The sequence below is a fragment of the Choloepus didactylus genome, chromosome 21, assembly GCF_015220235.1.
Source record: "Choloepus didactylus isolate mChoDid1 chromosome 21, mChoDid1.pri, whole genome shotgun sequence".
Lineage (NCBI taxonomy): Eukaryota > Metazoa > Chordata > Mammalia > Pilosa > Megalonychidae > Choloepus > Choloepus didactylus.
The window spans coordinates 38,312,595-38,337,039 of NC_051327.1; the positions used below are offsets into that span (position 1 = coordinate 38,312,595).

Sequence of the window (24,445 nt, forward strand, 5' to 3'; positions counted from 1 at the left end):
TATCCTACGAGTGTGACCTTGGGGAGATAGGACTGGGCTGTAGCTGAGGGGCTTGTCCTTCGGCCAGGACTGGGCTGAATCTGATGAGCTTGATCTTGGACCAGGACTGGGCCATTTTTGAGGAGCTTGACCTTGGACCAGGCCGACCTTCCTCAGGCCCAGGGTGTGGGTGGAGGAGTCATATCTCTGCTTGGACCTTTGGAATTGTTCCTCCATTAAAGAGAACACCCTACCTCCCTGCCTTGCAATGGCAGTGCAAATAATACCTGCCTATAAGCTACCTGATGTTAGCCTCTGTCAAAAACAAAAGGACTTTGTAGGAAAACTCTTCTACCTTACACCTGTTTCTTAGAATTCTGGACTGTTCTCTTTCTGGCTTAGAAAAGTATCCCATTTATTAAATTGTAGACCTGCAAGGAGGTGGTCAGGTAACTTATTTGACCAACAATTAGGGAACCACCTCTTTCTGGATCACCCTCCTGGAGGTTCACACTGCCCAGAGGTGGGTATAAACCTGACATAGACAGAGTGGGCCTGGCTTTGGGAAGTTAAATGTTATGAATACCTGTAGCCATCTCCTGGGACTCACTAGAAAACACTAGTTTAGATGCCTGTGCCCCCCTTGATTAGCTGCTGCATCGAGGAGCCCATTGGGGGCTTCATCCTTGGGCCTCCTTGCTTCCTTGAGATCCTGGCTGGAAAGGGTCACCATCCTCGGTCGCCACCCTCAGCTGTGATCCTGGAACTCCCTGCATGTCGCTGGCCACACGCCACAAGGAAACTCCTTCTTGATCCCCTGCCCCCCTGGGCCGGGGGCAGGTTGGCATGGTGGGGTGCACCCAGTTCTGCCGCACCTGGGCCAGTTACGGAGGCTGGGTTCTGATCCGCCTCACTCCTGCGTGGCTGCTGGGACCAGGCAGGACGGTGATCCATGGAGCTAAGTCGGGGCTGCACACAACCCCCGTAGTTTCAGGCCGACAATGCAGACGTTGCTCAAGGTCGATTTTCCAAAGAAAGTTAAAGCTTCTGTCTTGGAAATGCCCGAGACCACTGCCATGCTCTGTCAACCCTCCTGGGAGTGGCATCAGCACAGGTGAGGGCCATGTCTGCCCTGTGGGCCCGAGTGTCCAGCGGCTGGCTCTTCCTGGAGGGGGTGGGTTAAGGCGCTCACAGACAGGCCTTTCTATTTGGAGGGAGGGAAGGAACTAAGATAGCAACATGGTGCCATTTTTAGTATGAGGAGATGGCAACAGCCTGGTGTACGTGTGATGCATGACATTTCTGTGTGTAAGGTGTGTGCTGCCTGTTGGAGCGGAGAGCAAGCACCTGGTGGCTTGTCTTCCTGCCAGATGCCATTTCGGGAAGATGCCATCCTATCGCCCGACTGCTCCTCTGCCGGCTGGCTCTGGGCTCTGCGGCTGAGGGCGCCCTCCCAGCTCCCACTGCCTGGAAGGCCTCTGTGGGGCCTCGGCCCCTCATCTGCCGCAGGTGACCTTGGCCATGTCCTGTCCGTTCCCTGGGCCTTGCTTTCCCTGTCTTCAAACGTGCGTGTTGAGGCTCGCGTGATTTCAACTGCCTGCTGCAGACCCGACATCTCTGAATACATGAAAGGAAGGGTATCAGAGCTGCACTTCTGAAACATGGCCTGTGGTCTCGCTCAGGATGAGAGACAGACAGACATGTGCATGATTTTTTTTTTTTCTTGTTTTAGAGACATTTTATTTGGATAACTAAAAACAATGAGCTGTTTAGAAGCAGTATACAATGAAAGAGAAATCAAACCAATTACTTGATCATGTATTCCCTTTTCTTTACAACTAAAGCATAAAAGGCTTTCTCCTTTAAGGGAAATGTCAGAAAAATAGGCCATTATATATTTTTTTCTCCATAATAACATAAACAGTTACAAGAAGTCTTGTAATAAGAGAAACTGAATGTTGGCTTACACATATTCATTCAAAAAGACAGTAGGCTGGTCATTACTACAAGCGAATTACTCCATCTGCCACCTTCTGATACTCAAAAGTTTTCACTTACAGGTAACACCAAGTTAGTGCCCGCACTGGAGCTAATTCAGATTCCCATTATTTACTGCCTGTGTTTGCCTTATGCGGAGAGCAGCTCTCTGGAAGGCTGATGCTCTTCTCTGCTTGCTTGTTTTAGTCCATAAGTTTGTACTATCTGTGGCATATGTCAGATTCAGGCCTTAGCTTCAGGAGTTGAACTATAGATGGAATCTGAATTCTCCGAAGCAATTTCTTCTAGCTCTTCTTCTGTTGTCTCTGGAAAACTGATCTTCGGCTTTGCCAGTTCACCACTGTCTTCTTCAGGAAGCACACATTTCCAAAGGCCATATGTTTTTCCTACCACAGTTTGCCACAATCTCAATGTTCCTTCTTCAGAACCAGTGGCATAGAGTTCTCCATCAGGACTAAATCGCACACAGTGAATAGGACTAAAGTGTCCTTTGTAGGATTCTAATTCTTCTCCATTGTTACAATCAAACTTATAAAGTTTAAAATCTTCACCACCTGCAACAAGAAATTCTTTCTCAGGATGAAGAGATGCAGAATTGATGGTTGCAGGAGCTTCAGAGGATTTAATTGGCTCCAAACTTACTGCACTATGAAAAGCAATAGATCGTCCATAAGTAATAACCAAAATCTCTCCCTCAGGAATATATTCCATACTACTAACAGACATATTAAAATTTAGAGATTTCGCTTCTGTCGTAGTAGCCTGATCCCAAAGGCGGACAGTTTTATCATCAGCTGATAGAATCTGTTTATCATCACTATACCACAGAGCCTTTTTAATACCAGAGGTGTGACCACTGATTTCCTTGGGTTCTGCTTCAGGTTTGCATAACTGTTTATCCTGTCCCCCAGTTAACAAGTAATTACTATCCTGAGTGAAATTCACAGATTTGACAATGTGTTTATGAGCCAGGGTCATCAGTTCATCTCCTGAGACAGCTTCCCACACTTTGGCTGTGAAATCTGCAGCTGCTGTAGCTGCTTTGGTGGCATCCTTATTCAGTGTTGCACCCCAAACAGCACCCTTATGACCCAAAAATGTTCCAATCCAGTCTCCTGTATCTCCCTGGTGTAGCATAGGTTTACCATCTTTGCAAGTGCTGATTAAGAAATAGCCATAAGGCGCGATGCCACTGAAGGCCAAATCAACCACTGGTCTCATGTGGCCGGAGCAGGTGAGCGGCTTCTGCCTCATTGCCATGGCGGCGGCGAACCAGCGGTCTGGCTGGTGAGCTGAGGGTCATCGTTGTCCTTTCTCTCCTCAACTGTGGTGCCTCTGATTCCTTGAGGTCCCCCACCCTGACTGGAAAACAGGAAAAGGAGGACGATCCTGTGGCACCAAGGTCAGGAGGGGGTGGGGAAGGGTCAGGGAGTCCGCGACCGGCGAGCGACAGCCACCGAGGGAGGGAAAGGGAGGGAAGAAGGAGAGGAGGGGAGGGGAGACAACTGGAGAAGCGGCTCAGCCACGACCCACACCGTCCACACCCTCCGTGATTGTTTTTAATGTTACTGAAATCCTTTGTTTCAACATGGCTAAAATGAATGTGGTAAATTTCTTTCTAGCTCCCTTTTTTTTTCCTTTCTTTTTTCTCCCTCCATCCTTTCTCTCCTCCTCCTCCTCCTCCTCTTCCCTTCTTTTCACTCATTCATTCTCTTCAGCATCTGAGTGCCTGTGACATGCCACACTGCTCAGTGCTTGGGCTGGGGGTAGAAGGGATGGTGCCCCTGGCCACAATGCACTGTATTCCAGTCTTTTGGGAAAGAAACTCGTGTGGTCAGACCACAGTGATGCATTGGGCCAGGTGTGGTGAGAGAGGAGCACCCGGGGTGGTGACATGCAGAGGTGGGCTGCCCGTGCCCCAGGAGCCAGGGAGGGGGTGTTGCCCGAGCTGAGTCTCGGGCCATGGGCTGAAACAGATGGCAAAGGAAGTGACGGTGAGGATGGGGCTGGCGTTAGGGAAACGTCTCCATCCCCTGCGCTTTCCGGTTGACAGATCCCGTTCCTTTTCCCCTCTGACCCAGCTCCTTCCTGGCCCCCAGCCCTCCAGCCCCAGGACTCAAAGACTCTGGGAGATGCCAGGAGCACCCCAGCGCCACGATTCATCACCCCCTCTTCCCCTTATAGGATGATAATGAGAAACGCGCGCTGGCTGCTGGCACTTGCTGTTCATTTCTGCCGAGGCCAGCAGTGAACGGGCTGGCCTTTCACTGCCTCTGAGGAGGGCTCATTGGCACTCTCACTCAGCTCTCCATAGCTCCCCAAAGCCCAGGCTCCAGCCCTGCATGGTCTGGGTGCCTGTACCCTGTGAGGGGACAAACACAGAGCTCTGGGCTTAGAGGAGTACCGGGCAGCTCTCAGCCCGTCCTGTTGGGATGAATGGAGAGTTTGCTCTTGCCCTTTGCTGGCGGCCTCAGTGGTCTGCCTTGCGGGCTGGCTCCGGGGCCTCTGGCCTGCTTCATGGCATCAGGTGGCCTCGGGGCAGCCCCCTGCGAGGCCCCCACTGTGGGCTGTTCATGGCAGACCTGCCACTCCCTAGCAGTTTCCAGCCAGGGCGGCACCTCTCCTCTCCCTGGGAGCCTTCACCCCACTCAGCAGCCCAGCGGGGTGCGGTGCTCGTCTCCCCCTTTGCTTTCCTTCTGCTGTGCTTCTGCTCCTCCTCTCAGTTCTCTTTGCTCTGACAGACCCGGTCTTTTAATTGCTAATTTGGTCTCACCCTATGCCCAAGCAGCCCGCAAGGCTTAAAATATTCCATATCCGGCCCTTTATAGGAAACGTTTGCTGGCCCTGGTCTAGACGTCACTGAGGTGCCCGCGTTTGCACTGTGCACACTGCAGCGATTGCGCTTTCCTGGGTATGCTTCCCCATTAAACCAGCAGCTCCCTGAGGGTGGTGGCTCCTCACGTAGTAGGTGCTCACTACCTTAAGGGATGGATTGCTGACTGACACATTGAATGCCTGACAGACTGACTGACTGACTGGCTGAAGGGAGCAAACATTAAAATATTGATTAAGGTGGAGTTCTTTTTAGGTGGACTTAAGCTAAGCTTTTCCTCTGCAGAAAAGTGGCCCCAGTGCACAGCTGTTGCACACCTTCCCTCTCTGCAGTCCAGCAGTGCAGCCCCGGCCAGCCTGCAGGTGGGGTCCCTAGCAAAAGTGACTGACACTCAGTGTGGTGCCACTGAGCGCCGGGCACTGTGCTCAGTGCTTTATGGGTGTTAAAAGACCCACGTCAACCTTGGCAGGGAAGTGCTGTTGCTGCTTCTGCTCTACCCATGAGGAAATCGAAGCACGGAGGGCTTATATGTGGCTTGCCCGAGGTCACCCAGCTAGTGAGGGGCGGGGGGGGATGCCTCATTCAAACCCGTGCACTTGAGCCCAGGGTCCAGGCCCCCCACCACTGAGCGTCCTGCCTCACTGTGGCCCCTCAGCACATGGGACACAGTGGTGTCTTCTTCCCTGTGTGCTAAGACAAGAAAGCTCCTTTCAGCTTCTCCACTGCCAATCTCAACAGCACAGCACAGTCGGTAATTGTGCTTTATCATCCTGTGGCATACTTAATGAAATTAACCTCCTGTAATTGAATGGGTAATTCAGGTTTGATCTAACACTCCAAGAGGCACCCATTGTGGGCTTGATGAGCACAGAAGAGAGTCGAAAGAGCTCGTGAGGAATAATTCTCAGAATAGCTGGCAGTAAGTGTTTTCCTCTGGAAGAGTTGGCCCTGTGGAGGAGATGCCTTGCATGATTTCATGGCAGTGAAGCTCTAATGACGTTCAAGGAGCCCTGGTTTTGTCTTTCTGGAGGTGGTAGGAGGTTGGTTAAAGTAAGGGTAAGAGAAAGGACCCTTAAAGCAAGATCAACGACAAGAAGTGGGAGTGAACACACTGGGACGAAAAACAAAACCGCAAAACGAACAAGAAAAACGTCTCCTGCTTTTACTGCCACAGGAACTGAAACGGTGTGTGTGTGTGTGATTAGTGTATTCTTTCTTGTTTGTTCTTTCTTTCAATCAACAAATATGCTAATCATCGTCTTAGGTGCTGAGAGTACATTAACGGGCAAAACACTCCTGTCCTTTGCCTTTGTGGAAACTGGGAGAGCACTGAGGGAAGCCAGGTGGTAATCAGAGGAACGCTGCGACTCCAAGCCCCCAGGGGCCACTGGCTGAATGAGATATTGCTGGCACCAGGTTCGGGGCTGGATGTTTCATCTCACAGTAGGGAAGTTCTTGCCTATGGAATCCGAACTCCTCAAGACCTGTTGGCAGAAACTCTCCCTACCTGGGGCAGTGCTGGGTTGGGCCTTGCCAGTGTTGGCTTCCTCCAGCCCAGCACAGTCTTTCTTGGCTGAGTATTAGGTCAAAAGTTCCCTTTTTATAGGTCAAAAGTAGTCAAGTGTTGGTAATTTCACATGGCTCAACCTAACGTAAGCCTTTATGTAGTTAACTGTGTGGTGTTGTGAGCAGGGGGCACTCTCTCTAAGGTGGCTTGCCAAGTTCAGCTCACATCTACCATGTGTGGCTCACACACTTCAACTTCCTAAGGACAGTCTCCTCTCTCAATTTTCCAAGTTCTTGGGGAAAAAAATCTCTTTACCTGCCACATACTGACGACCCCGTTGACCTTTGATCACGGTCCAGGTGTTGATGGTGGCCTCACATACTTGATGTGAGCCATACCACAGATAACATTCACCTCAAACTGGGTCTTGAGCGTCAATTCTTTGTTCCCCTTTGTTTTATCCAAAGTGTTCTGTAAACATTCCTGCACTTTATCCTGCCTCTGTGGTCTCTTTAGAATTTAGATGTTTGTTCTGCCTGGATTCTCTCTCATCTTTTCCTTCTCTGCCCTCCAAGACCCATTTTGAATCTTCTCACCTAACTCGAGGTCCCTCACTCTCTCCCGTATTCCCTGGCACTGTTTGGACCTGCCTGGTGGCATTATCCACAGGAGGTCTTCACTGGCACTCGTTTGGGCCTGTACCAGGGTCAGAGGGCAGGTTCTGGAGCCAAATGGTCTGGGTTCTGTCGCAGCCCCACTTGCTAGCTGTGCAACCTTGGACAAGTGACAACCTCTGTGTCTCCAGTCGTGTGAGGATTGAATGAGTTAACGTATGGAAAGCCCTTAGGTCAGGCCCTGATGCGTACTCAGCTCTCAATGTGAAATGACTGTTATTTATTATATCCTGCTTTATTAAATGGCTCTCCACCATTACAGAAGCGCCTTACATTCTTTATTTTAGCAGGACTGGAAATAAATATTTAAAATAAATATCATGAGCTGCCGCCGTTCTTTCAAATCAAATCTTTGATTCTTAAAGCATTCGGATAGTTGAATAAGGCCACCGAGTATCAGCATGAATTCAGAGGCCTTTTCTACTTTGCCTTTTTTCTATAAATGGATAGAAGTACACATTAGTAGGTGTTTGTCATTAGTAGAATTTTAAAGAAACAAAAATGAAAACTTGCGTAGTGCCTGATTCTACCCAGTCTTTGATGCTCCAAAGACTCAGTTGGTACTTAATGTATCAATTTTTACCTTCTATCAAATCTCATTTTTAACCATGAAAGCAGAAGTCCAGAGAAAACCACTGGGACAAGGTTGAAATTCCGTAAATAGGAAGGGAGTGAGTCTAAGCCAGCAGCCTGCTCTTACTCTTAGAGCAAAATCAATTTCCTCTTGTTGCTATAGCAGAGATTGTGGAAACCAGTTGGCTGAGGGGTCTAATTGGATTTTGAGAATCCTCTAGCCTGAGTTGAGGTGTCGGCTTCATGTATTACTTTTCAGAGCTCTGTCCCAAGAGGGTTGTTTTGTGATGTGACTAATTAGAATGCCTCATTTTTCTGAATAAAAGTTAAAATAGCTCCACCAGCTATATGGTGGCTTCCTCCCCTGCATCCTGCCCCTCTCAGCATCCTTCAGGACGTCTCTATTGGTGGCACAGTTTTCAGGAAAGGATGGGGGAAGGGCTTTTAAAACACTTGTTTCAAATGGTTACCTAAGATAAAAAATTTCCTCCCAAATTAGAAAATGGTAGCTGAGGCTGCCCGCATCTGGCCCACGGAAGCCTGAAGACCAGGCTTCAGGCCTGATGAGGACAATGCTGGTGTTCCCAAGGGTTCCACAGGGTGACGTTATTAACAAATGATGATTCCCATTTTTTGAATGAGCATTGAGGCTCAGAGAGGTTGTCTGAGCTGGCCAAGGCTACACAGCTTGCCATGACAAAACCAGTATTTGAATCCAGGTCTACATTACTTCCCAGCCTAAATGTTTTCTGCCGATCACCTGCCTCCCCAGCTCCAATGAGCTGCCCCAATCCTGTTGCTGAAATCCCTTGGTCAGATGATGGCAACCCTGGCATACACCATGTAGCAATGTTTTCACACTCTTCTCATGGTAGATGAGCCATGTCTTCAATTAAAATTGCTCAAGGCAATTGGGAACTTCTTTGTTTCTTCTTAAATTTTATTGTGGTAACATATATATAACATAAAAGTTCCCATTTTAACCATTTTAGAGAGTGTAATATAGTGGTATTATTTATATTCACAAAGTTGTTCTACCATCAACACCAACCGTTATCTCAAACTTTTTCATTGCATCAGTTCTGCACCCATTAATTAACTCCCCATTGACCCCTCCCCATCCATTGGTAACCTCTAAATGTACTTTCTGAATCTATAAATTTGTTTATCCTAGGTATTCTAGTTTGCTAATGCTGCCGGAATGCAAAACACCAGAGATGGATTGGCTTTTATAAAAGGGGGTTTATTTGGTTACACAGTTAAAGGTTTAAGGCCATAAAATGTCCAAGGTAACAATCGGGTACCTTCACTGGAAGATGGTCAGTGGTGTCTGGAAAACCTGTGTTAGCTGGGAAGGCACATGGCTGGCATCTGCTCCAAAGTTCTGGTTTCAAAATGGCTTTCTCCCAGGACGTTCCTCTCTAGGCTGCAGTTCCTCAAAAATGTCACTCTCAGTTGCACTTGGGATATTTGTCCTCTCTCACCTTTTCCAGAGCAAGAGTCTGCTTTCAGCAGCTGTCTTCAAACTGTCTCTCATCTGCAGCTCCTGTGCTTTCTTCAAAGTGTCCCTCTTGGCTGTAGAAAGCTCGCTCCTTCTGTCTGATCTTATATAGTGTGCTAGTAATTTAATTCAGACCCACTCAATGGGCGGGCCAACACCTTCATGGAAATTATCCAATCAGAGTCATCACCCACAGTTGGGTGGGGCACATCTCCATGGAAACACTCAAAGAATTTCAATCTAATTAACACTGATAGTCTACCCACACAAGATTGCATCAAAGATAATAGCGTTTGGGGGGACATAATACATTCAAACTGGCACACTAGGTATTCGTAGAAATGTTAATACACTATTTGTCCTTTTGTGTCTGGCTTATTTCATTCAGCGTAAGGTTCTTCTATGATGTAACACGTATCATAACTTCATGCTACTTTGCAGCTGAATATACTTTGCTTGTATATACTGCATTTTGTTTATCCATTTATCAGTTCATGGGCACTTGGGTTGCTTCCCAAGTGAATAATGCTTTATTGTGAATAATGCTGCTGTGAACATTGGTGTGCACATATCTGTTCAAGTCCTGCTTTCAATTCTTTTGCATATATACGTAGAAGTGGGATTGTATCATATGGTAATTCTATACCTAACTTTCAGAGAAACTGCCAAGTTGTTTTCCAGAGTGGTTGTACCATTTTACATTCTTCCAACAGTGAACAAGTGTTCCTGTTTTTCCACATCCTCTCCAACACTTGTTATTTTCCATTTTTTAAATAGTAGTCATTCTATTGGATGTGAAATAGTATCTCAATGTGGTTTTGATTTGCATTTCCCTAATGGCTAATAGTGTTGAGCATCTTTTCACGTGCATTTTGTCTATATGTATATCTTCTTTGGAGAAATAGGTCTGTGCAAGTCTTTTGCCCCTCAGATTTTATCAAGATATATCTATTTATTATGTATTCCATCCAAATTATACAATCAGTATCTCACAGTATCATCACTTAGTTGTGTAATCATTGCACTCAATTTTAGACCATTTTCATTACTCCAAAAAGAAAATTACCAGATAGACACAGAATAAGTCAACCCAAAACACCCCATATCCCTTATCTCCCCATGTTATTGACCCCTAGTACACCAGTTACTGTTGATGAAATAATTTTAAGGCATTATTGTTAACTATAGGCCACAGCTTGCAATAGATATGTTCCCCATACATACCACTCTATTGTTGACTCTTTGTACCTGTGTTGTACATTTGTACCAGTTTATGCAAGAACTTATTTAAATTTGTAGTATTGGTGATATACATGACTCTCAACAACCCTTTCAACCAAATTCACCTACAGTGCAGCACTGTTCCTTATATTCCCACTAGCAAGCTACCCTTACCCCATCTCTATTTCCAAATTTTTAGTTCAACTTCATTATACATTCTGAACATACTAGGTTACCACTTCCCCTTCTGTAGCTTCTGTCTATTCTAGGTATCCTATGTTCTGCATTTTAAGACTCTGGGTTTATGTTTTCTAATTGGTTCATATTAGTGAAATCATGCAATATCTGCCCTTTTGTGTCTGACTTATTTCACTCATTCTATGTCCTCAAGATTCATCCGTGTTGTCTCATGCTTCAGGACCTCATTCCTTCTTGCTGCTGCATAATATTCCATTGTATATCTAAACCACAATTTGTTTATCCATTTGTCTGTTGATGGGAATTTGGATTGTTTCCATCTTTTGGCAAGTGTGAACGATGCCGCTCTGAATATCAGTGTCCAAATGTCTGTTTGTATGGGAACTTTTTTTAAAGTCCTCATCCAGTGATCCTGTTTGACATGTAATTTCCTTTCACTGTGCTATCTCAGGGTTCTGATAGCAAGAGGGCAGATGATTGTTTTTCCAGATAATCGTCTCCTCCTCATGGTTGCCTGGAGAAGCCTGACCCTGTCACAGGGCCTCATCCCATTGTGCAGACCTCAGTCCATGCTGCTAATTATGAAATTGGCTTCCCACTGCCCTGAAGCACAGCTGAGACTTTCCATAAAGTATCTGGGTTCACAGTTGTGTCTGTCTGTCTTTCTTCAACATGCACGCTGTCCAGATGAGTTGCTTTGAATATTAACTCATTGTATCCAACCCTACCCAGTTTCTCACTTCTACTTAAGCATCTCTTTTTGCCTTTTAGACATAGTGATTTGCTTTGGTTTCAGCATTCACTCTACCCGGAGGGAATGGTTTGTTTCCAAATGATTGGCTATCCAAGGTGAATGTTTTCTGGCTGCCTGTGAGGTTTACTGTGGAGCCAGGAACAGTTCAGTTTGAATAAATTGTTATTAGTGACCTGCTTTCTGCCAGGTATGGTGCAAAAACTGGGGGTCAAGAGATGGAGGCAACGTAGCTCCTTACCCTCAGGTGCTTCTCGGTCAGGTAGGAAAACAGGGGGACAGGCCCTGCAGCAGGTGGGGGGTTGGTGATGGAGGTTTGCTTAGGGCACTAGGGGAATGCAGAAATTTTGTACAATCAGGAGCTAGAGGAGGAACAGAGAAAGATGTTCCAAGGAGAAGATGCTTGAGGCAAGCCTTGAAAAATAAGGAGGATTTCACCAGGCAAAGAAGGCAAGGATAGGGCGAGGCAGAGGGAGCAGGCTGAGCAAAGGCAGAGCACGGAGAGGGAAAGCACTGGGAAAGCTAGAAAATATTTAGTTTAGTTAGATCATGTGGTTCAATGTGGATAATGAAGTTGGTATCTGGTGCTTTCTCTTAAAAGTGGCAGGAAAGCAAAGCCAAACTGACTTAAGCAAAAAGGGAATTTATTACTCCATTGTTAGCGAAAAGTCCCTGATAGGTCTGGCTTCAGGCACAGGTTGATCAACGGTTCAAGCAAGGTCCACCTGCTCTGTTCACTGTGGGCATGTTCTCAGAGAGGCTTTCTTCTCATGAGTAGAAGGCGACTTGGCAGCTATCAGTCTGATTGATTTGACTTCAAGTCAGTGTGAAAAGAGTAAGACACTCTCTCAGTAATCTGGGAAGAACCTCAGCAACTCATAGGAGGTCACATGCCCATTCTTGAACCAATCCCTGTGGCCAGGTAAATGAGGTTACGCAGCTTCCACCTAGCCCTGGGTGCTAGACTCCGCCAAAGCACGTGGTGTGAGAGAAGGGAAGACGGTGACTTCCCGAAGAGCAGCCAGGCCACGGTTACCGAAGAGGACAAACGGGGCCCTGACAAACAGGACTCGGGGCCCAGGGCAACAAAGGTGATGTGGGGCTTTGTCTTTTACACTGGGGAGCTTGGGCATGACCCCGAATGGGACCAGGAGCCTGCAGAGCATTTTAAGGAAGGAAGGGACAGCACAGTGTAATTGGTGATGGAGACCCATCCTTGAGGTGGCATCGGGGAAGATGGGCTTGAAGGGAGGCTGTTGGGGGCCTGGCAAGAGCCGATGAAGAGCTGAGCTCAGGAGGGGAGAAGAGGGAACACACCCAGAGGAGGAGGAATTGGCTGGACCAGACACGCCCATTTGACCAGTGAGAAAACTGAGTTGAACTGAATTGAGCAGTCAAGTCGGGGCCCAAGTGCCAGGGAGTAATTGAGGCTTTTGGCAGTGATTTTGAACTGAATGCTCACCTTCCCCAAGAAACCGAGAAAGTCTGTTGCCTGCAAAAAAAAAAAAAAAAAAAAGAAAAGAAAAAGTAGCCACTTTCATCCTTGCATAGAAGAGCTTCAAAAGTTCTTAGGGCTATTTTTATTTATTCAATCATCTACCCTCAAACTCTTGAGATTCCATCCTCATTACTCCTCACCTCCTTCCTCTAAAGTACATATCATGTTCATAAACGCAGTTTCAGGGCTCTGCGAGAAAACGGAGTTGCACTGTAATAGAAAATTAGCTTCCTTTCCAGTCCCTCCAAGTTGAGATTTTATTTCCATCGATGGCGCTATTCTTTGTGGGGTGGGGGGAGCAGGAGGTGGCGGTGGAGGAGTCCTTGGGGTCAGGAGTTTGGTTACTAATCACCAAGTGGTAGCTGCTTCCTGGAACCCATTGTTTAATGATCTGGTGATGGCTCAGTGCACAGGGTGACCCGTGACCCCCTGTTTTATGTACCAACAAAAAGATATCCCATGCAAGCAGCCTTTCAGCACTAAAATAAACACAAAAAGCTGGCGCACAGTGATTGCATTGCTTCAAGAAACAGATTGTTTAAAACCAAACTGGCCTTGGTGGACACCTCCCACTCTTTCTGTCCTAAAATAAAGGAGTGATGCATCTGACCATGTACAGGCAGCTTTAGCTGTATAGTTCTGGATTCAGTTCTAATGAAGGTCCATTCCCAGCTCTTTGGCTTTGGGCAGGTTATTAGGCCTCTTTGAACCTCAGCTGTGAATGTTGGGGCAGTTGTAAACCACCCCCTACCCTGCATTTGTACTGTTGTGAAGCTTAAATGAGAACAACCCTAAGGTGCTTAGTGGGAGTACTGGCTGTGTGACCCTGGGTAAGTTGCTTAACTTCTCTGAGATAATGTGATTCTCAACCAGGGGTGATTTTGCACCTAAGGGGACATTGGGCAATGGCTGGAGACGTTTTTGGTTGTCACAACTGGGAGGTGCTCCTGGCATCTAGTGGTAGAGGCCAAGGATGCTGCTTGACATCCTACAATGCGCAGGACAGCACTGAAGGGTCTGGCCCAAAGTGTCATCACACAGAGGTGGAGAAGCCCTGATGTACAGAAGGCACTTAGGACAGTGCTTGGTGCTGGCTGTAAACTGGTGGATTCTGTGTCCAGGCCCTGTGTTAAATTCAGAGGGTCAGAGGTCGAAGGTGAACTTACCAGGCGATGCAGTAAAGGTACTGTCAGGACCACGGCAGTGCGGAGGAGAGGCACACCCAGTCTGGGAAGGTTCAGGAGTGGCTTCTCCAAGACCTGAACACGCTGTGACTCATCTTCCCTCCTCTGCTCCATTTGGCCTGGTTGATGTGAGGGGAAGTGCAGCAGCCCAGGGCTGGGGTGTGACGTGTGGTGGCCTGCCGAGGGGACTCCTGGACCACTCTGGCTGTGCATCACGTGGGCCTGTCGAGGAGAGGGGAGTAGCAGGGTGGCGAGCTGGTGGCAGGCACGGCCTTCCGGACGGTGTCCGTCACCTCAGCTCCAATCCAGGATGCAGGTCTGCCCTTTCAAAGTTGGGTCTTAAAATGGCACCTTGTTCTGACCATAGCTGTCATTTATTTAGTTAATTGAGTCCGTTTGTTACTAAGAGGAATAAATTAGAGCCTGGCAGTGGCCTTCATTTTGGCAAGTTGCTAAGCACCCACTTTTTCAAGGCATGCAGGCCCTAGACCCAAAAAACAGCGAGGCCTGGGGCCCTCTCACCGGCCGTGGAGTCTGCTCCCCTCGCAGCCTCCATCTCCCCCACCCTCTGTTCAGAGGGAGATTCCATAGTACAAATGTGGCATTTCCACAGGGGAGCCGACCTCCTTACATTTCCAAAACAGGAACATTGAAGACCCGGGAGTCCATGCCAGTCTCCCCACGACTGTGTCAATGGCAGACCTGACTAATCGATCACAGATTGCTCAGACCCATCCTCAGGCCCCTTCTCCACACAGCCACTGCTTTCCCCAGGCAGCTACCACTGCTGCAGCTCTACAGTTGGCAGATTTGTCATTCTTACTATAAGTCCTTACTGGCTATGTGGCCTGGTCAAATCACAGACCTCTTCTGTGTTTGTTTCCTCTTCTGCAAAATGGAGGTAGTAATGCCTACCTTACCTGATTGTTACAAAAACTGAGTGAGGTGAAATATCTAAAGTGCCTTCCACAGCACCCAGCATATGGTGAGTGCTCAATAATTGCCTTCCTGTTGGCATAAAACTTAGCTTTCAAAGGCCGGAATAGGACTCGTGGTCCGATTGTCTGATATTGTCATTTATCTTTCCAGGACTTATTGGTCTAACTCTTCAGTCGGACTGTAGGCCATTAGAGAACAAGGATGGGGTCTTAGGATCTTTTTGTTCCCCGGCCTTCCATCAAGATGTGGTAGTTGGATATATAGGAGTGTGGCAGAGAATGTATTTGCTTACCCAAAATACCCATATTTTACTTATGTCTCAGTAACAGAATTCTGGGCAAATATGCTTACATGAAAACACTGTATTTCTCAGCTTCTCTTGCAGCTATGAGACCATGGTATAACTATGTGATTAAGATCTGGCCAGTGAGATTCAGATGGTTGTGTTGAGTGTGGCTTTCCAGAAGGGCTGCTAAAAGGAAGACAACCTCCGCTTGGTGATACATGCTTTGTCCTTCTCCTCTTTCTCCTTCCTGTTGTCTAGAATTTAGACTTGAAAGCTGGAGCTCCAGCAGCCATCTTGGACAATGAGGTGTCCCTAAGAATGGCAGCCATGCAGTGAGGATGGCAGAGCAGACAGGGGGAGGGCACCTGGTCCCTGAGGACTTGTGGACCACCTCCCTTCAGTCTGCTTGACATGAAGAAATAAACCCTCAATCATTACGCCACTGCTATTTTGGAGACAAATGCAATTCCCAACTGATACAGAGAGTTCTTTGAAAGAGGTTGAGAAAACAGCATGTCCAGAAACCTACAGGTGACATCGCACATGTTATTAAGGGATGTGGAGTTCATTTATTCAGCAGCTATTTATGACTTCCCACATGCACCAGGTGCTGCTGAGTAGTATGGCTCATATGCTGGGTTAAGGGGGAAATGGCCACAGAAGAATCTGAGGAGGTAGGTAAGCAAAGATACATCATGCGGTGCCCTTTAAGTCATTTCCAGGAACTTGGCCTTGATCTTGAGCTCAGCGGAGAGCCATTGAACTTTAACTTGTGGTTTGTAACCTTTGCTCTGGCTACGGTGAGAAGTGACTACAGGGAAGAGAGCCGACTTCACTCATCTTGACCAGGTTTCCTTCTCCCTTCAGAAGACCTGAGCTGTCGGTCAGCCCAGGGCCCCCTTTCTACACCAGAGCCCTGAGACTTGCTGGGGCAGCCAATCAGATGTGGGTCTGCAGCTGGCATTTTCTAAAGTACCCACATCTCTCGGGATTCTGGGATGGGCCTTGTAGACCCTAGTTCATACCCACCAATCACCTTTTGGCTGAGAGCCTTCTCCTTCTGACATGTGCCAAATAGAAGCTGGTTTGGCCCGCGTCCGCCGTGTCTGTAACTGACCTCTAGGTGGCGGTGGTGGCCAGCTGCCGTGCTGGCTCTCAGAGGCATGGCAACCAAGATATCCTCTTTCTCTCCTCCACATTAGCCAGTGTTCCCTGTCTTTTCCCTCCCTGGATTCTGGATCCAGATCCTATCTCTGTCTATTTTTGTCTTATAGGACACCCTTCCAATTTCCTAGTTTTCACTATTGTAAATGCCTGAGCATTTCATCAGACGGGTTTTATGACGTCTTTATTTGTGTGGGGGACTGGGCGAGGTGTCATGCCAGTGAGGACAGACGCTTAGGTGCGTGGCTGGATGTTGATCACTGGATGCAGTGAGTTTCTTCCTTCCAGCCTTACTTCCCTCCTTCCCCCACCCCCTCTGGCCTTTCATCCATCTGTCCATCTATCCAGCTGTTCATCTATCCATCCACCCATCCATCCACCCATCTGTCTGTTCAACATCCATCCAAACATCCATCCAACAAGTTCCAAGTAATATTCATTTATTCGTTTGTTCATTTATTCTTTGAACAGTGTTTATTGAGCACCTGTTATTTGCTAGGTACTGTTTAAAGTACCAGATTTAGTGAATGAGACTTGAAGAACTTATATTCTAGTTGTAAATAAATAAAGAGCAATGAAGTAAATAAATAAATATGCAAGATAATTGCTGCTTTTGCCAAATGTTAGAAAGAAATATATCAAGAGGAAGATGGTAGAGAACAGTTTTCAGGTGGAGGATAACAGTTTGTATGGAGCCCAGTGGGGGAACAACAGAAGGAGAGGTCAGTTTTACTGGAGGAGGAGAATTGAGGATGGGTAGGAGTGGACGTGAGCTGACTTTCAGGAAACGTGGGATTTTTCCCGATAGACTGAAGAGGGAAAGGCTTTGCAGGCAGAAGGCTGGGAACAGGCAAAGGGCAGAAGGGGTGCCACGGGTTGGAGGAGGGAGGATTCAGGAGTCTCTGCAGGATCAGGGCCCGGGCTGCAAGTCAGAGTGAGAGAGATGAGGCTGGCAGGCAGCAGGGAGGAGACCCTGAGGGGCCTTGTGTGTGCTGGCAGGGAGTGTGGATTTTATCTTCCGCTTGGGGGACATTCTGATTTGAGTTTGTGGTGACCTAGCTCCAGTGATGTGCCTCAAATCCACTGTGAGCAGCAAGGGACAGGTGGGGTTCTGACTCCTTCCTCACTTTAACCGGAGCAGCTCGGCACTTGTCTCTTCTATGTATCAGATCTACACATAGGATTTTGTTGGAAAAGACGTGTGGTGGCTAAAAAGGATGCCTGAAAACTAAGACCTAGGCAATGGGGAGAGATATTTGAAGACTTTAAGTTGAGTGTAGTTATGAAACAAGGACTTTGGCCATAATATCTGGCTCTCTGTGTCTCAGTTTATTCATCTGTAAAATAGGGATAACAATAGTACCTGCCTCTTGAGGTTTTTATGAGGATTGAATATGGTATATACATGCTTTCTACCAGGGGCTGGTGCACACTTGGTTCTTGGGAAATGAAAGTTGTCATAATTAGTATTAGTTCTACATGTCTAATATTTTTTCTACTTCTTCTCCAGTGCCTTGCATTGTCCTGGATATATAGTCAGCCCCCCAAAAAATAAAGTTGTCATTTCTCCTCTCTCCAGCCCAGGATCCCATGTAGATACATGAAGCTTGTCTCCTTATTCTTCTTTCACAACCAACAAAATGAAAGCTGGAGGAAAGCCATGAGCTAAAGAGCTCAGGCTCTGAAGGTCAGACAGATTTAGGTAGAATCCCTGCCCTGCAACGAGCAAATCATGAAACCCTCTGAGCCTCAGTTTCCCCCCAGGGCTTTTTGAATGCCCTGAATACCTTGAAATGATTTGTAAAAGTGTTTACCTGATGGTGGTGTGTGTTTGCACACCTGGTGGGGGCTTTATGTGTGTGTATGTGTGTGTGCATGCATATATGTGTACCTGGTGGTGGTGGTGGTGATGGTGTGTGTATGTGTGTGTTTATCTGGTGGTGTGTGTGTGTGTGTGTGTGAACCTGGTGGGGTGTTTGTGTGTGTATATTTACCTGGTGGTGTGTGTGTGTTTACCTGGTGATATGTGTATGTGTGTGTGTACCTAGTGGGGTGTGTATACAGGTACAGGACCTGGTGTGTGTGTGTCTGACTGTAATAGCCTTTTTCCAGGGAGAGGATCCACAGGTCTTATGAGCTTTTCCCAGGCATCTGTAACCCAGGAAAGATTACTAACCACTGACCTAGAGGGAGGTACACCAGAGTACATAGGAGCTGCTCTAGAGCTCCTCCTGGAAAGCAGGGGGCCTTTATCATCTTCCTGTCTGCCAACAGCTTCTAGAGAAAATACTATGCATGTCTCAGCGCCATAGTAGTGTTTGAATTGAGTCGACGAAATTGATTTGGACCCTGTGGGCCTCCTCTGCTGCTGTGCCACCTCTTCAGTGGGCTGTAAGCTGAGATTTCAGACCAAAATATCCCTTTCCTTCCCCTTACCAAGTAGCAGTACAGCCATGGGGATTCAAGTCACATTCTGAGCCCCTGTAACATTTAAGGGGAATTCAAGCCCTCATGAAGTTGCTAATAATAGTATGGTGGCATCCATCCTGCGTTATGCCATTAGGCCATCGCATCAACCCTGGGAGGTAAATGCTAATGTTACCCCCAATGTATGGAGGGGTAACATGAAGGCTCAGAAAGGTTAAGCGACTCAGCCAAAGTAACACATCTGGTGGCAGAGGCAGGGTTCAGCTGAGAAAGCAGGTTCCCTCCACCGTGTGAACCTGCATCCCCTGGAGGAGGGCTGGGAGCATCTGCCTGGGTTTTGCAGAGGTGACAGGGCTGAAGGATGACCCAGGCTGCCTTCTCCTGGGTCCGAGCTCTTTCTCTGCTGCTTGGGGACAGAGTGACCTGGTGGAAGAAGCATGGGTTTGGGGCTTGAAAAGGCAGAGGTTCAAATCACGGCGCCACCACCTCCTGGCTTCCAGCCTTTGGGCAAGGCCCTTCTTTACGCATCATTTACCTCACCATTAAAAGGTGCACATGAGACAAAGTAGCACACATTGAGCATCCCCTATAGCGCCTTGCAAGCATAAGAGATGAAAATGGTTCATTCAAGTCCTTCTTTGGAATCAGAAACTTTTTTTAATGTAATGATATCTTATGGGCATCATTATGAGGGAGAAATGAGTACATTGAGTAAATTAGCTATATTACAAGTTTGTGGCCTGCATGCAGGCAAAATTTGCTTGTATAGGGAAATAAAAAGGGTTCTTCATAATGGCAAATATGTCTCTTTAAACGTGCATTAGAGAGAGGTGCACAGAGCTGCTTGTATCACGTCTGAAATGTTCTATTGTTCTGTTTGTTTTTCATTACTCTGAAATGATTACTGCAAAAATCCTTAAATTGGATGCTTTTCAAAGAGGAAGATTAAAGACCATAAGCACAGTCTTGCAGCTGTGTCAAAAAAAAAAAAAAAAAGAGAGCATGCATCTGTGTTTCTTTGGGATGCTTTGGGTAGAGAGATTTAGCAACACCACCCTGGGCTTGGGTGGCCCGTGGAGAAACCTTCAGACTCACAGGGAGGCTGGGAGGTGCACCTGCCACACTCCCACTGTGAATCCGATGGAACTAAGTTGGTGTCTTGTATCATTTGGGCTCTTAGCTAGGTACTGCCTTTTTGGTGTTATTAAATTAAAGCCTCCCCAGTGCATTTCAGTGGCGGGTAGGGCTCCACAATGCCAGGATAAGGACGTTGAGGCATTCAGAAGACACCCAGGGAGCTGGAGTGAATGCAAGGAGGAAGAAACATCTAGTCCTAGTGTGTCCCTCCATATACCATACAATCTTGCTTCAGTGACAGCCTGGGAATCAGTAGCTATTTGATGAAGGATCACTTCTAATTGGAAAGTCCTATGGTCATGAGCTGCATTTTTGTTAGGAAGTTATCACTCGTCCTGTTTCTGGAGTGAGGAGGGAAGCATTTGTCCTATTCCTCCTCCAAGATTTGGGCTGCATGGCTGTCCCCACCAACAATGGCCAGAGTCTTTGCTAAGGGTGTAAGAAAAGTCTTTGAATTGTGTAAGTTAACAAGCGCAGTTAAACGCAGAAAGAGGACTGCTCTGAGCACCGTGGAGGAGGTATCCTTTGAGGTGCTTCACTGATCTGTTGCTCCTCTGAGATACAGAGGCAGGCACTTGTCTTAGCTGATTGGCCAGGGTGGGCACCCAACCCAGGGGGAAACTATCCAGATACTGGCCCAACCAAAGTTTTGGTCTAAATTCTTTTGATTGCAAATAGCAAAAATCTCATCTTAAATGGGTTTAAACAACAGAGTTTATTGGCTTATCTAACTAAAAAGTCCAGTTGTGGCTTAATCCAGGGGCTTGTCCGCTCTGGCTCCCTCCCTTGCTGCTTCTCTCTGCAGTGGTTTCATTCTCTGGCAGGTGCCCCTCCTTTGGGTGGTCCTCAGAAGCTCTGGGCTTACATCTTCTCAGGCCAAATGTAACTAAAAAGACAGCACACCTCTTTCCCGGCAGACAAGCCCCCGATTGGCCAGACCTTGGTGGCATGCCCATCCCTAGGATCAGCACAGCAATGGGACCCACAGGAAGCAGAGTCTGAGATTGGGTGCAAAGAGGATCCCAAAAGGAGAGTGGAGGCCAGGCAGACACAAACACCACATATCCACCTGCAGCATGCAGGATCGGGTTGGTTCTGAATGCCTTTCTGGTTTCCGGTCCAGTCCCTCAGGGGCCACCAGCACTTCCCAGCCCTGGTTCTCTGATACCCCTTGCATCCTTCTAGTGCTTCCCCCTGAAGCCAGAGCAAGTGGCAAAGAGTCTGTGACTAAGAACAGGACAAGAGGACAGGGGACTCCTTTAGACCAGCTCAAGGGTTTCTCTCTAGGAGAGAAGTACTGGCTCCTGGTGGGGATCAGGGAGCCACATAGAAGCTCAATGCGATGGAAAAGAGCCTGGCTTGGGTCAAATTCCATATACGTTGAGAGAAGCTACCACTTCCTCAAAAGGCAATTAGTAGCATTAGGAGGAAGAGGGTCATTCTTAATTACATTATAAAGTGTCACACTCAAAGCCATCCTTGCTGAATTATGGCTTCCCTGATCCATTTGTTTATATAGGAGCCACTGACTGGATGATATTCCATCACACAACCCACTCCTTGGAGGCCAAATGCAGCCAAGCAGCCCCAGTGTGACCCAAACCCTGCGTTTAGAAGGGGTGGCCCTAAAACCATTTTTGGGGGGTTTGTCTTTGTTTCTTCCGAGTTGAGTATACTGCTTGTTAAAAAGTCAGTTTCTTACTAATCTCCTGTTCTCAAGAACATTTTGTTTGGAAAGGTCTTGGTGTAATCAGGGAAAGTAGAAACCTCCTCCAGTAGCTTCGACCTGGACTTCCCCTTCCCATCTCCCCCTGTCCCTCTCCATCTGGCCAGCTCCTCCTTGAACTTCAAAGCTTTGCTCAGGCATCACCTCCTCCAGGAAGCCTTCCTTCGTGGCCTTCACCCTGCTTTCCACATCACCTTCTCCTGGCCTCCTGTGCTTTCCTCTTGCTTAGCACGTATTCCACTGGACTATTGTTATTGTCTGTTTGTCTGTCTGCCCCACAAATATGTGAACTTTTTTAGAACCGGCACACAATCGTATACCTTCACGAGTCCTAGAAAGCAGGTACCGTTAATTGTCATCATTTTACAGGAAGAAATTGAGGCACCTGCAGAGGTTTAGTAAATTACTCAAGGTCACACAGCTAATAAGAGTGTGACCTCAAGATTCAAAGCCAGGCAGCCCTAGTGCCAAGGCTGAGCTTACAGGCACTGCTCCAAACTGCCAGTCCAGCTCCATAAATTTCCTGCAGTTGACACAGGTCCTGGCACATGTAGGTGCTCAGCACACAGTGAGTGGATTCAGATAAATTAGATACCTGCAAATGTGCAGCTCGGCTAACTTAGAAGGATGTTGCCAGATGTGGCTTTGCTTCTTTTGTTGCTGCCTTTGGAGAGTTGAGGCAGGCTTGGCCTCCCAGTCATGTGGAGTTCTGCAGTCAGAGAGCAAGTTCATACCTCAGCCCTTCCCGCGCTCCCTCTCAGGAAGAGAAACTCACTCAGTTATTAAAACTCGTCTCCCACACCGGCAGCTTTCTCAAAGGCTTTGGCTCTATGAAAAGTGAAGAGTAGCCTCCTGCCCATCGCAGTATTTCTATTTGAGGCTGAAAGCAATCTGGAACATCAAAACTGCCAAGAGGGTTCTCTTTTCAATTTTTTAGAATAAAAAAAAATTCAGGGATGTGTTGAGATCAGCATCGCACACTTCCTGGGCCCCAGCTCTGGGCCCCTGCCTGACCCCAGTCCCAGCAGGGCTTCAGGCCCTGGCCCCACACCCGGATCCGGGCCCTGCTTGTGTGGCCTGCTCCGCATCCCCTCACTCCTGGGGGTGACGATTCCTGTTTGCTCCTAATTGACAGAGATCTTCCCTTTGCTTTGGGTTGTGGCCGAGTATTAAAATACTTCTCTCTAAATGTTAATAATTTAACATGCATCCAATTGTATTTGGAGACAGGAGGGAGACTTATATGGGCATTGTCTCCACAGGGCTGCCTAGAAGTCTCACTTACTTGAAAAATATCATTTAATTCTTCTCTTACCAAATCCAGTGTTCATTAGAGGAAAGAAATTTGGATACCCAGGAAACCATAGAGAAACCATAAAGGAAATTAAATCTGTCACCCTTCAAATATAACCTCTGTTTATGTCTTGATTTGTATCCCTCTGCTCTTATTTCTGGGGATAAAATTGCACTTACACACATGTGTGGTTAGAATCATATTTATCAATATATAATAAGTAGTCCCTAAATTATTTCTGAATAAACAGATGTCCAGCCTCTGCCTGCCCCTCCACCCCCAGATTACTTGGCTGCTTTTTAGATCTGTAAGGAGAAAAGCTGAAGACTTCTACTTTCCCAGTGATGTCAGAAACTCTATGTATAATTTTGGTGCTACAAAGTAACCAGTTTTTTCCAAGTGAGTGTCTGTTGCAAGGCACTGGGGTAAAGGAGTTTAATGACTCAAATATCCAGGCTGTAACATGTGACTGCCCGATGAAGTCATAGTTCCTTTTAAATTCCCCAGATACGATGGTTGGAGCCCCTGGCAGCTTGATTGCCGGAAATTAGCTCCCATCAAGATGGCTCTGTCTATTTTTGAGTTTTCCTGGAGCAGCCTCACATTCTCTCAGGGATGTGCCCCTCGTGATTTTCTCCTTGGCCTCTGCTGCTGCTGCCCATGCTGAGGATGACTGTTGGAACACCAGGACCCAGGCAGAGCCGCCCACCGGTGATAGGTGTCGCTTGGACTCAGGGTGGGGAGGGGTGCAGGGCTCCCTCTGCTTTGCTGTCCAGACCCAGGTATGACAGCTGGGCCTGTTGCTTCTGGCCCCTCAGCACACCAAGACCAGCCTATAAATGTTAGTCACACTGTACAAAGAGGGCAGGGTCATGGGAGAGAAATACAGCAGACCAATCTTCAGGGGGTCTCTGGAGGGTAACTCCCTGCCTTGCTTCTGGTCCACAACCCCCTTGACAGAGCCAGCTTACAGCCCCACAAGGGGAGTGGTCTATCTGGAGCCCAGGCTCAACAAACACGGATCTGAGACAGATAGGATTTTCTTCCTCTAAAGGTCAGGAATCAATTTGACATGAGTGACAGGAAATTCATTTCAGTGACTGTATACAAAAACAAAACAAAATAAAAAAATATTTTGGTTTACATAATTGAAAATTTCAGGAACAATCTGTTTCCAGGAATGGCTAGATCCAGGTGCTAAGAGGATGATAATCCATTGTTTGGCTCTGCTTTTTACTGGGTTGACTTTATTCTTACATTCTACAAGGAGTAGCAGATGGCTACAGTAGCCCCAGGCTTAGCAAGCCCAGCAGAGAGCAAGCTTCTTTCTCCAAGTAGGTTCGATAGAACCTCGTTGGCTTTGGCCCATCGTGGGACACACGCTTCCCCCTGAATCAGTCGCACTGATGGGCCCCAGCTGGTCACATGCCTCACCCCTGGAGCTGGTGGGTGCCAGTCTCCTCTAAACCACAAGGAATGAGGTGAAGAGGAGGAAAATCTAAGTGCTGTTAACCTACGAAGAGGGCTGGGTGTGAGGCCATCGTGCAAACAAACT

At 47.3% G+C, this 24,445-nt stretch overlaps 2 protein-coding genes across 3 annotated transcripts in view; one reads left to right on the forward strand and one right to left on the reverse strand.

Moving 5' to 3' along the window:
• Nucleotides 1-24,445, forward strand: part of SNX29 (sorting nexin 29) — a 582,670-nt gene that overhangs the window by 449,661 nt on the left and 108,564 nt on the right. The window lies entirely within an intron of this gene.
• LOC119517400 (serine-threonine kinase receptor-associated protein-like) lies at nt 2,097-3,279 on the reverse strand. Its single transcript, XM_037814027.1, has one exon. It carries the CDS (start codon nt 3,235-3,237, stop codon nt 2,200-2,202), a length of 1,038 nt encoding a protein of 345 aa, XP_037669955.1. The 5' UTR covers nt 3,238-3,279; the 3' UTR covers nt 2,097-2,199.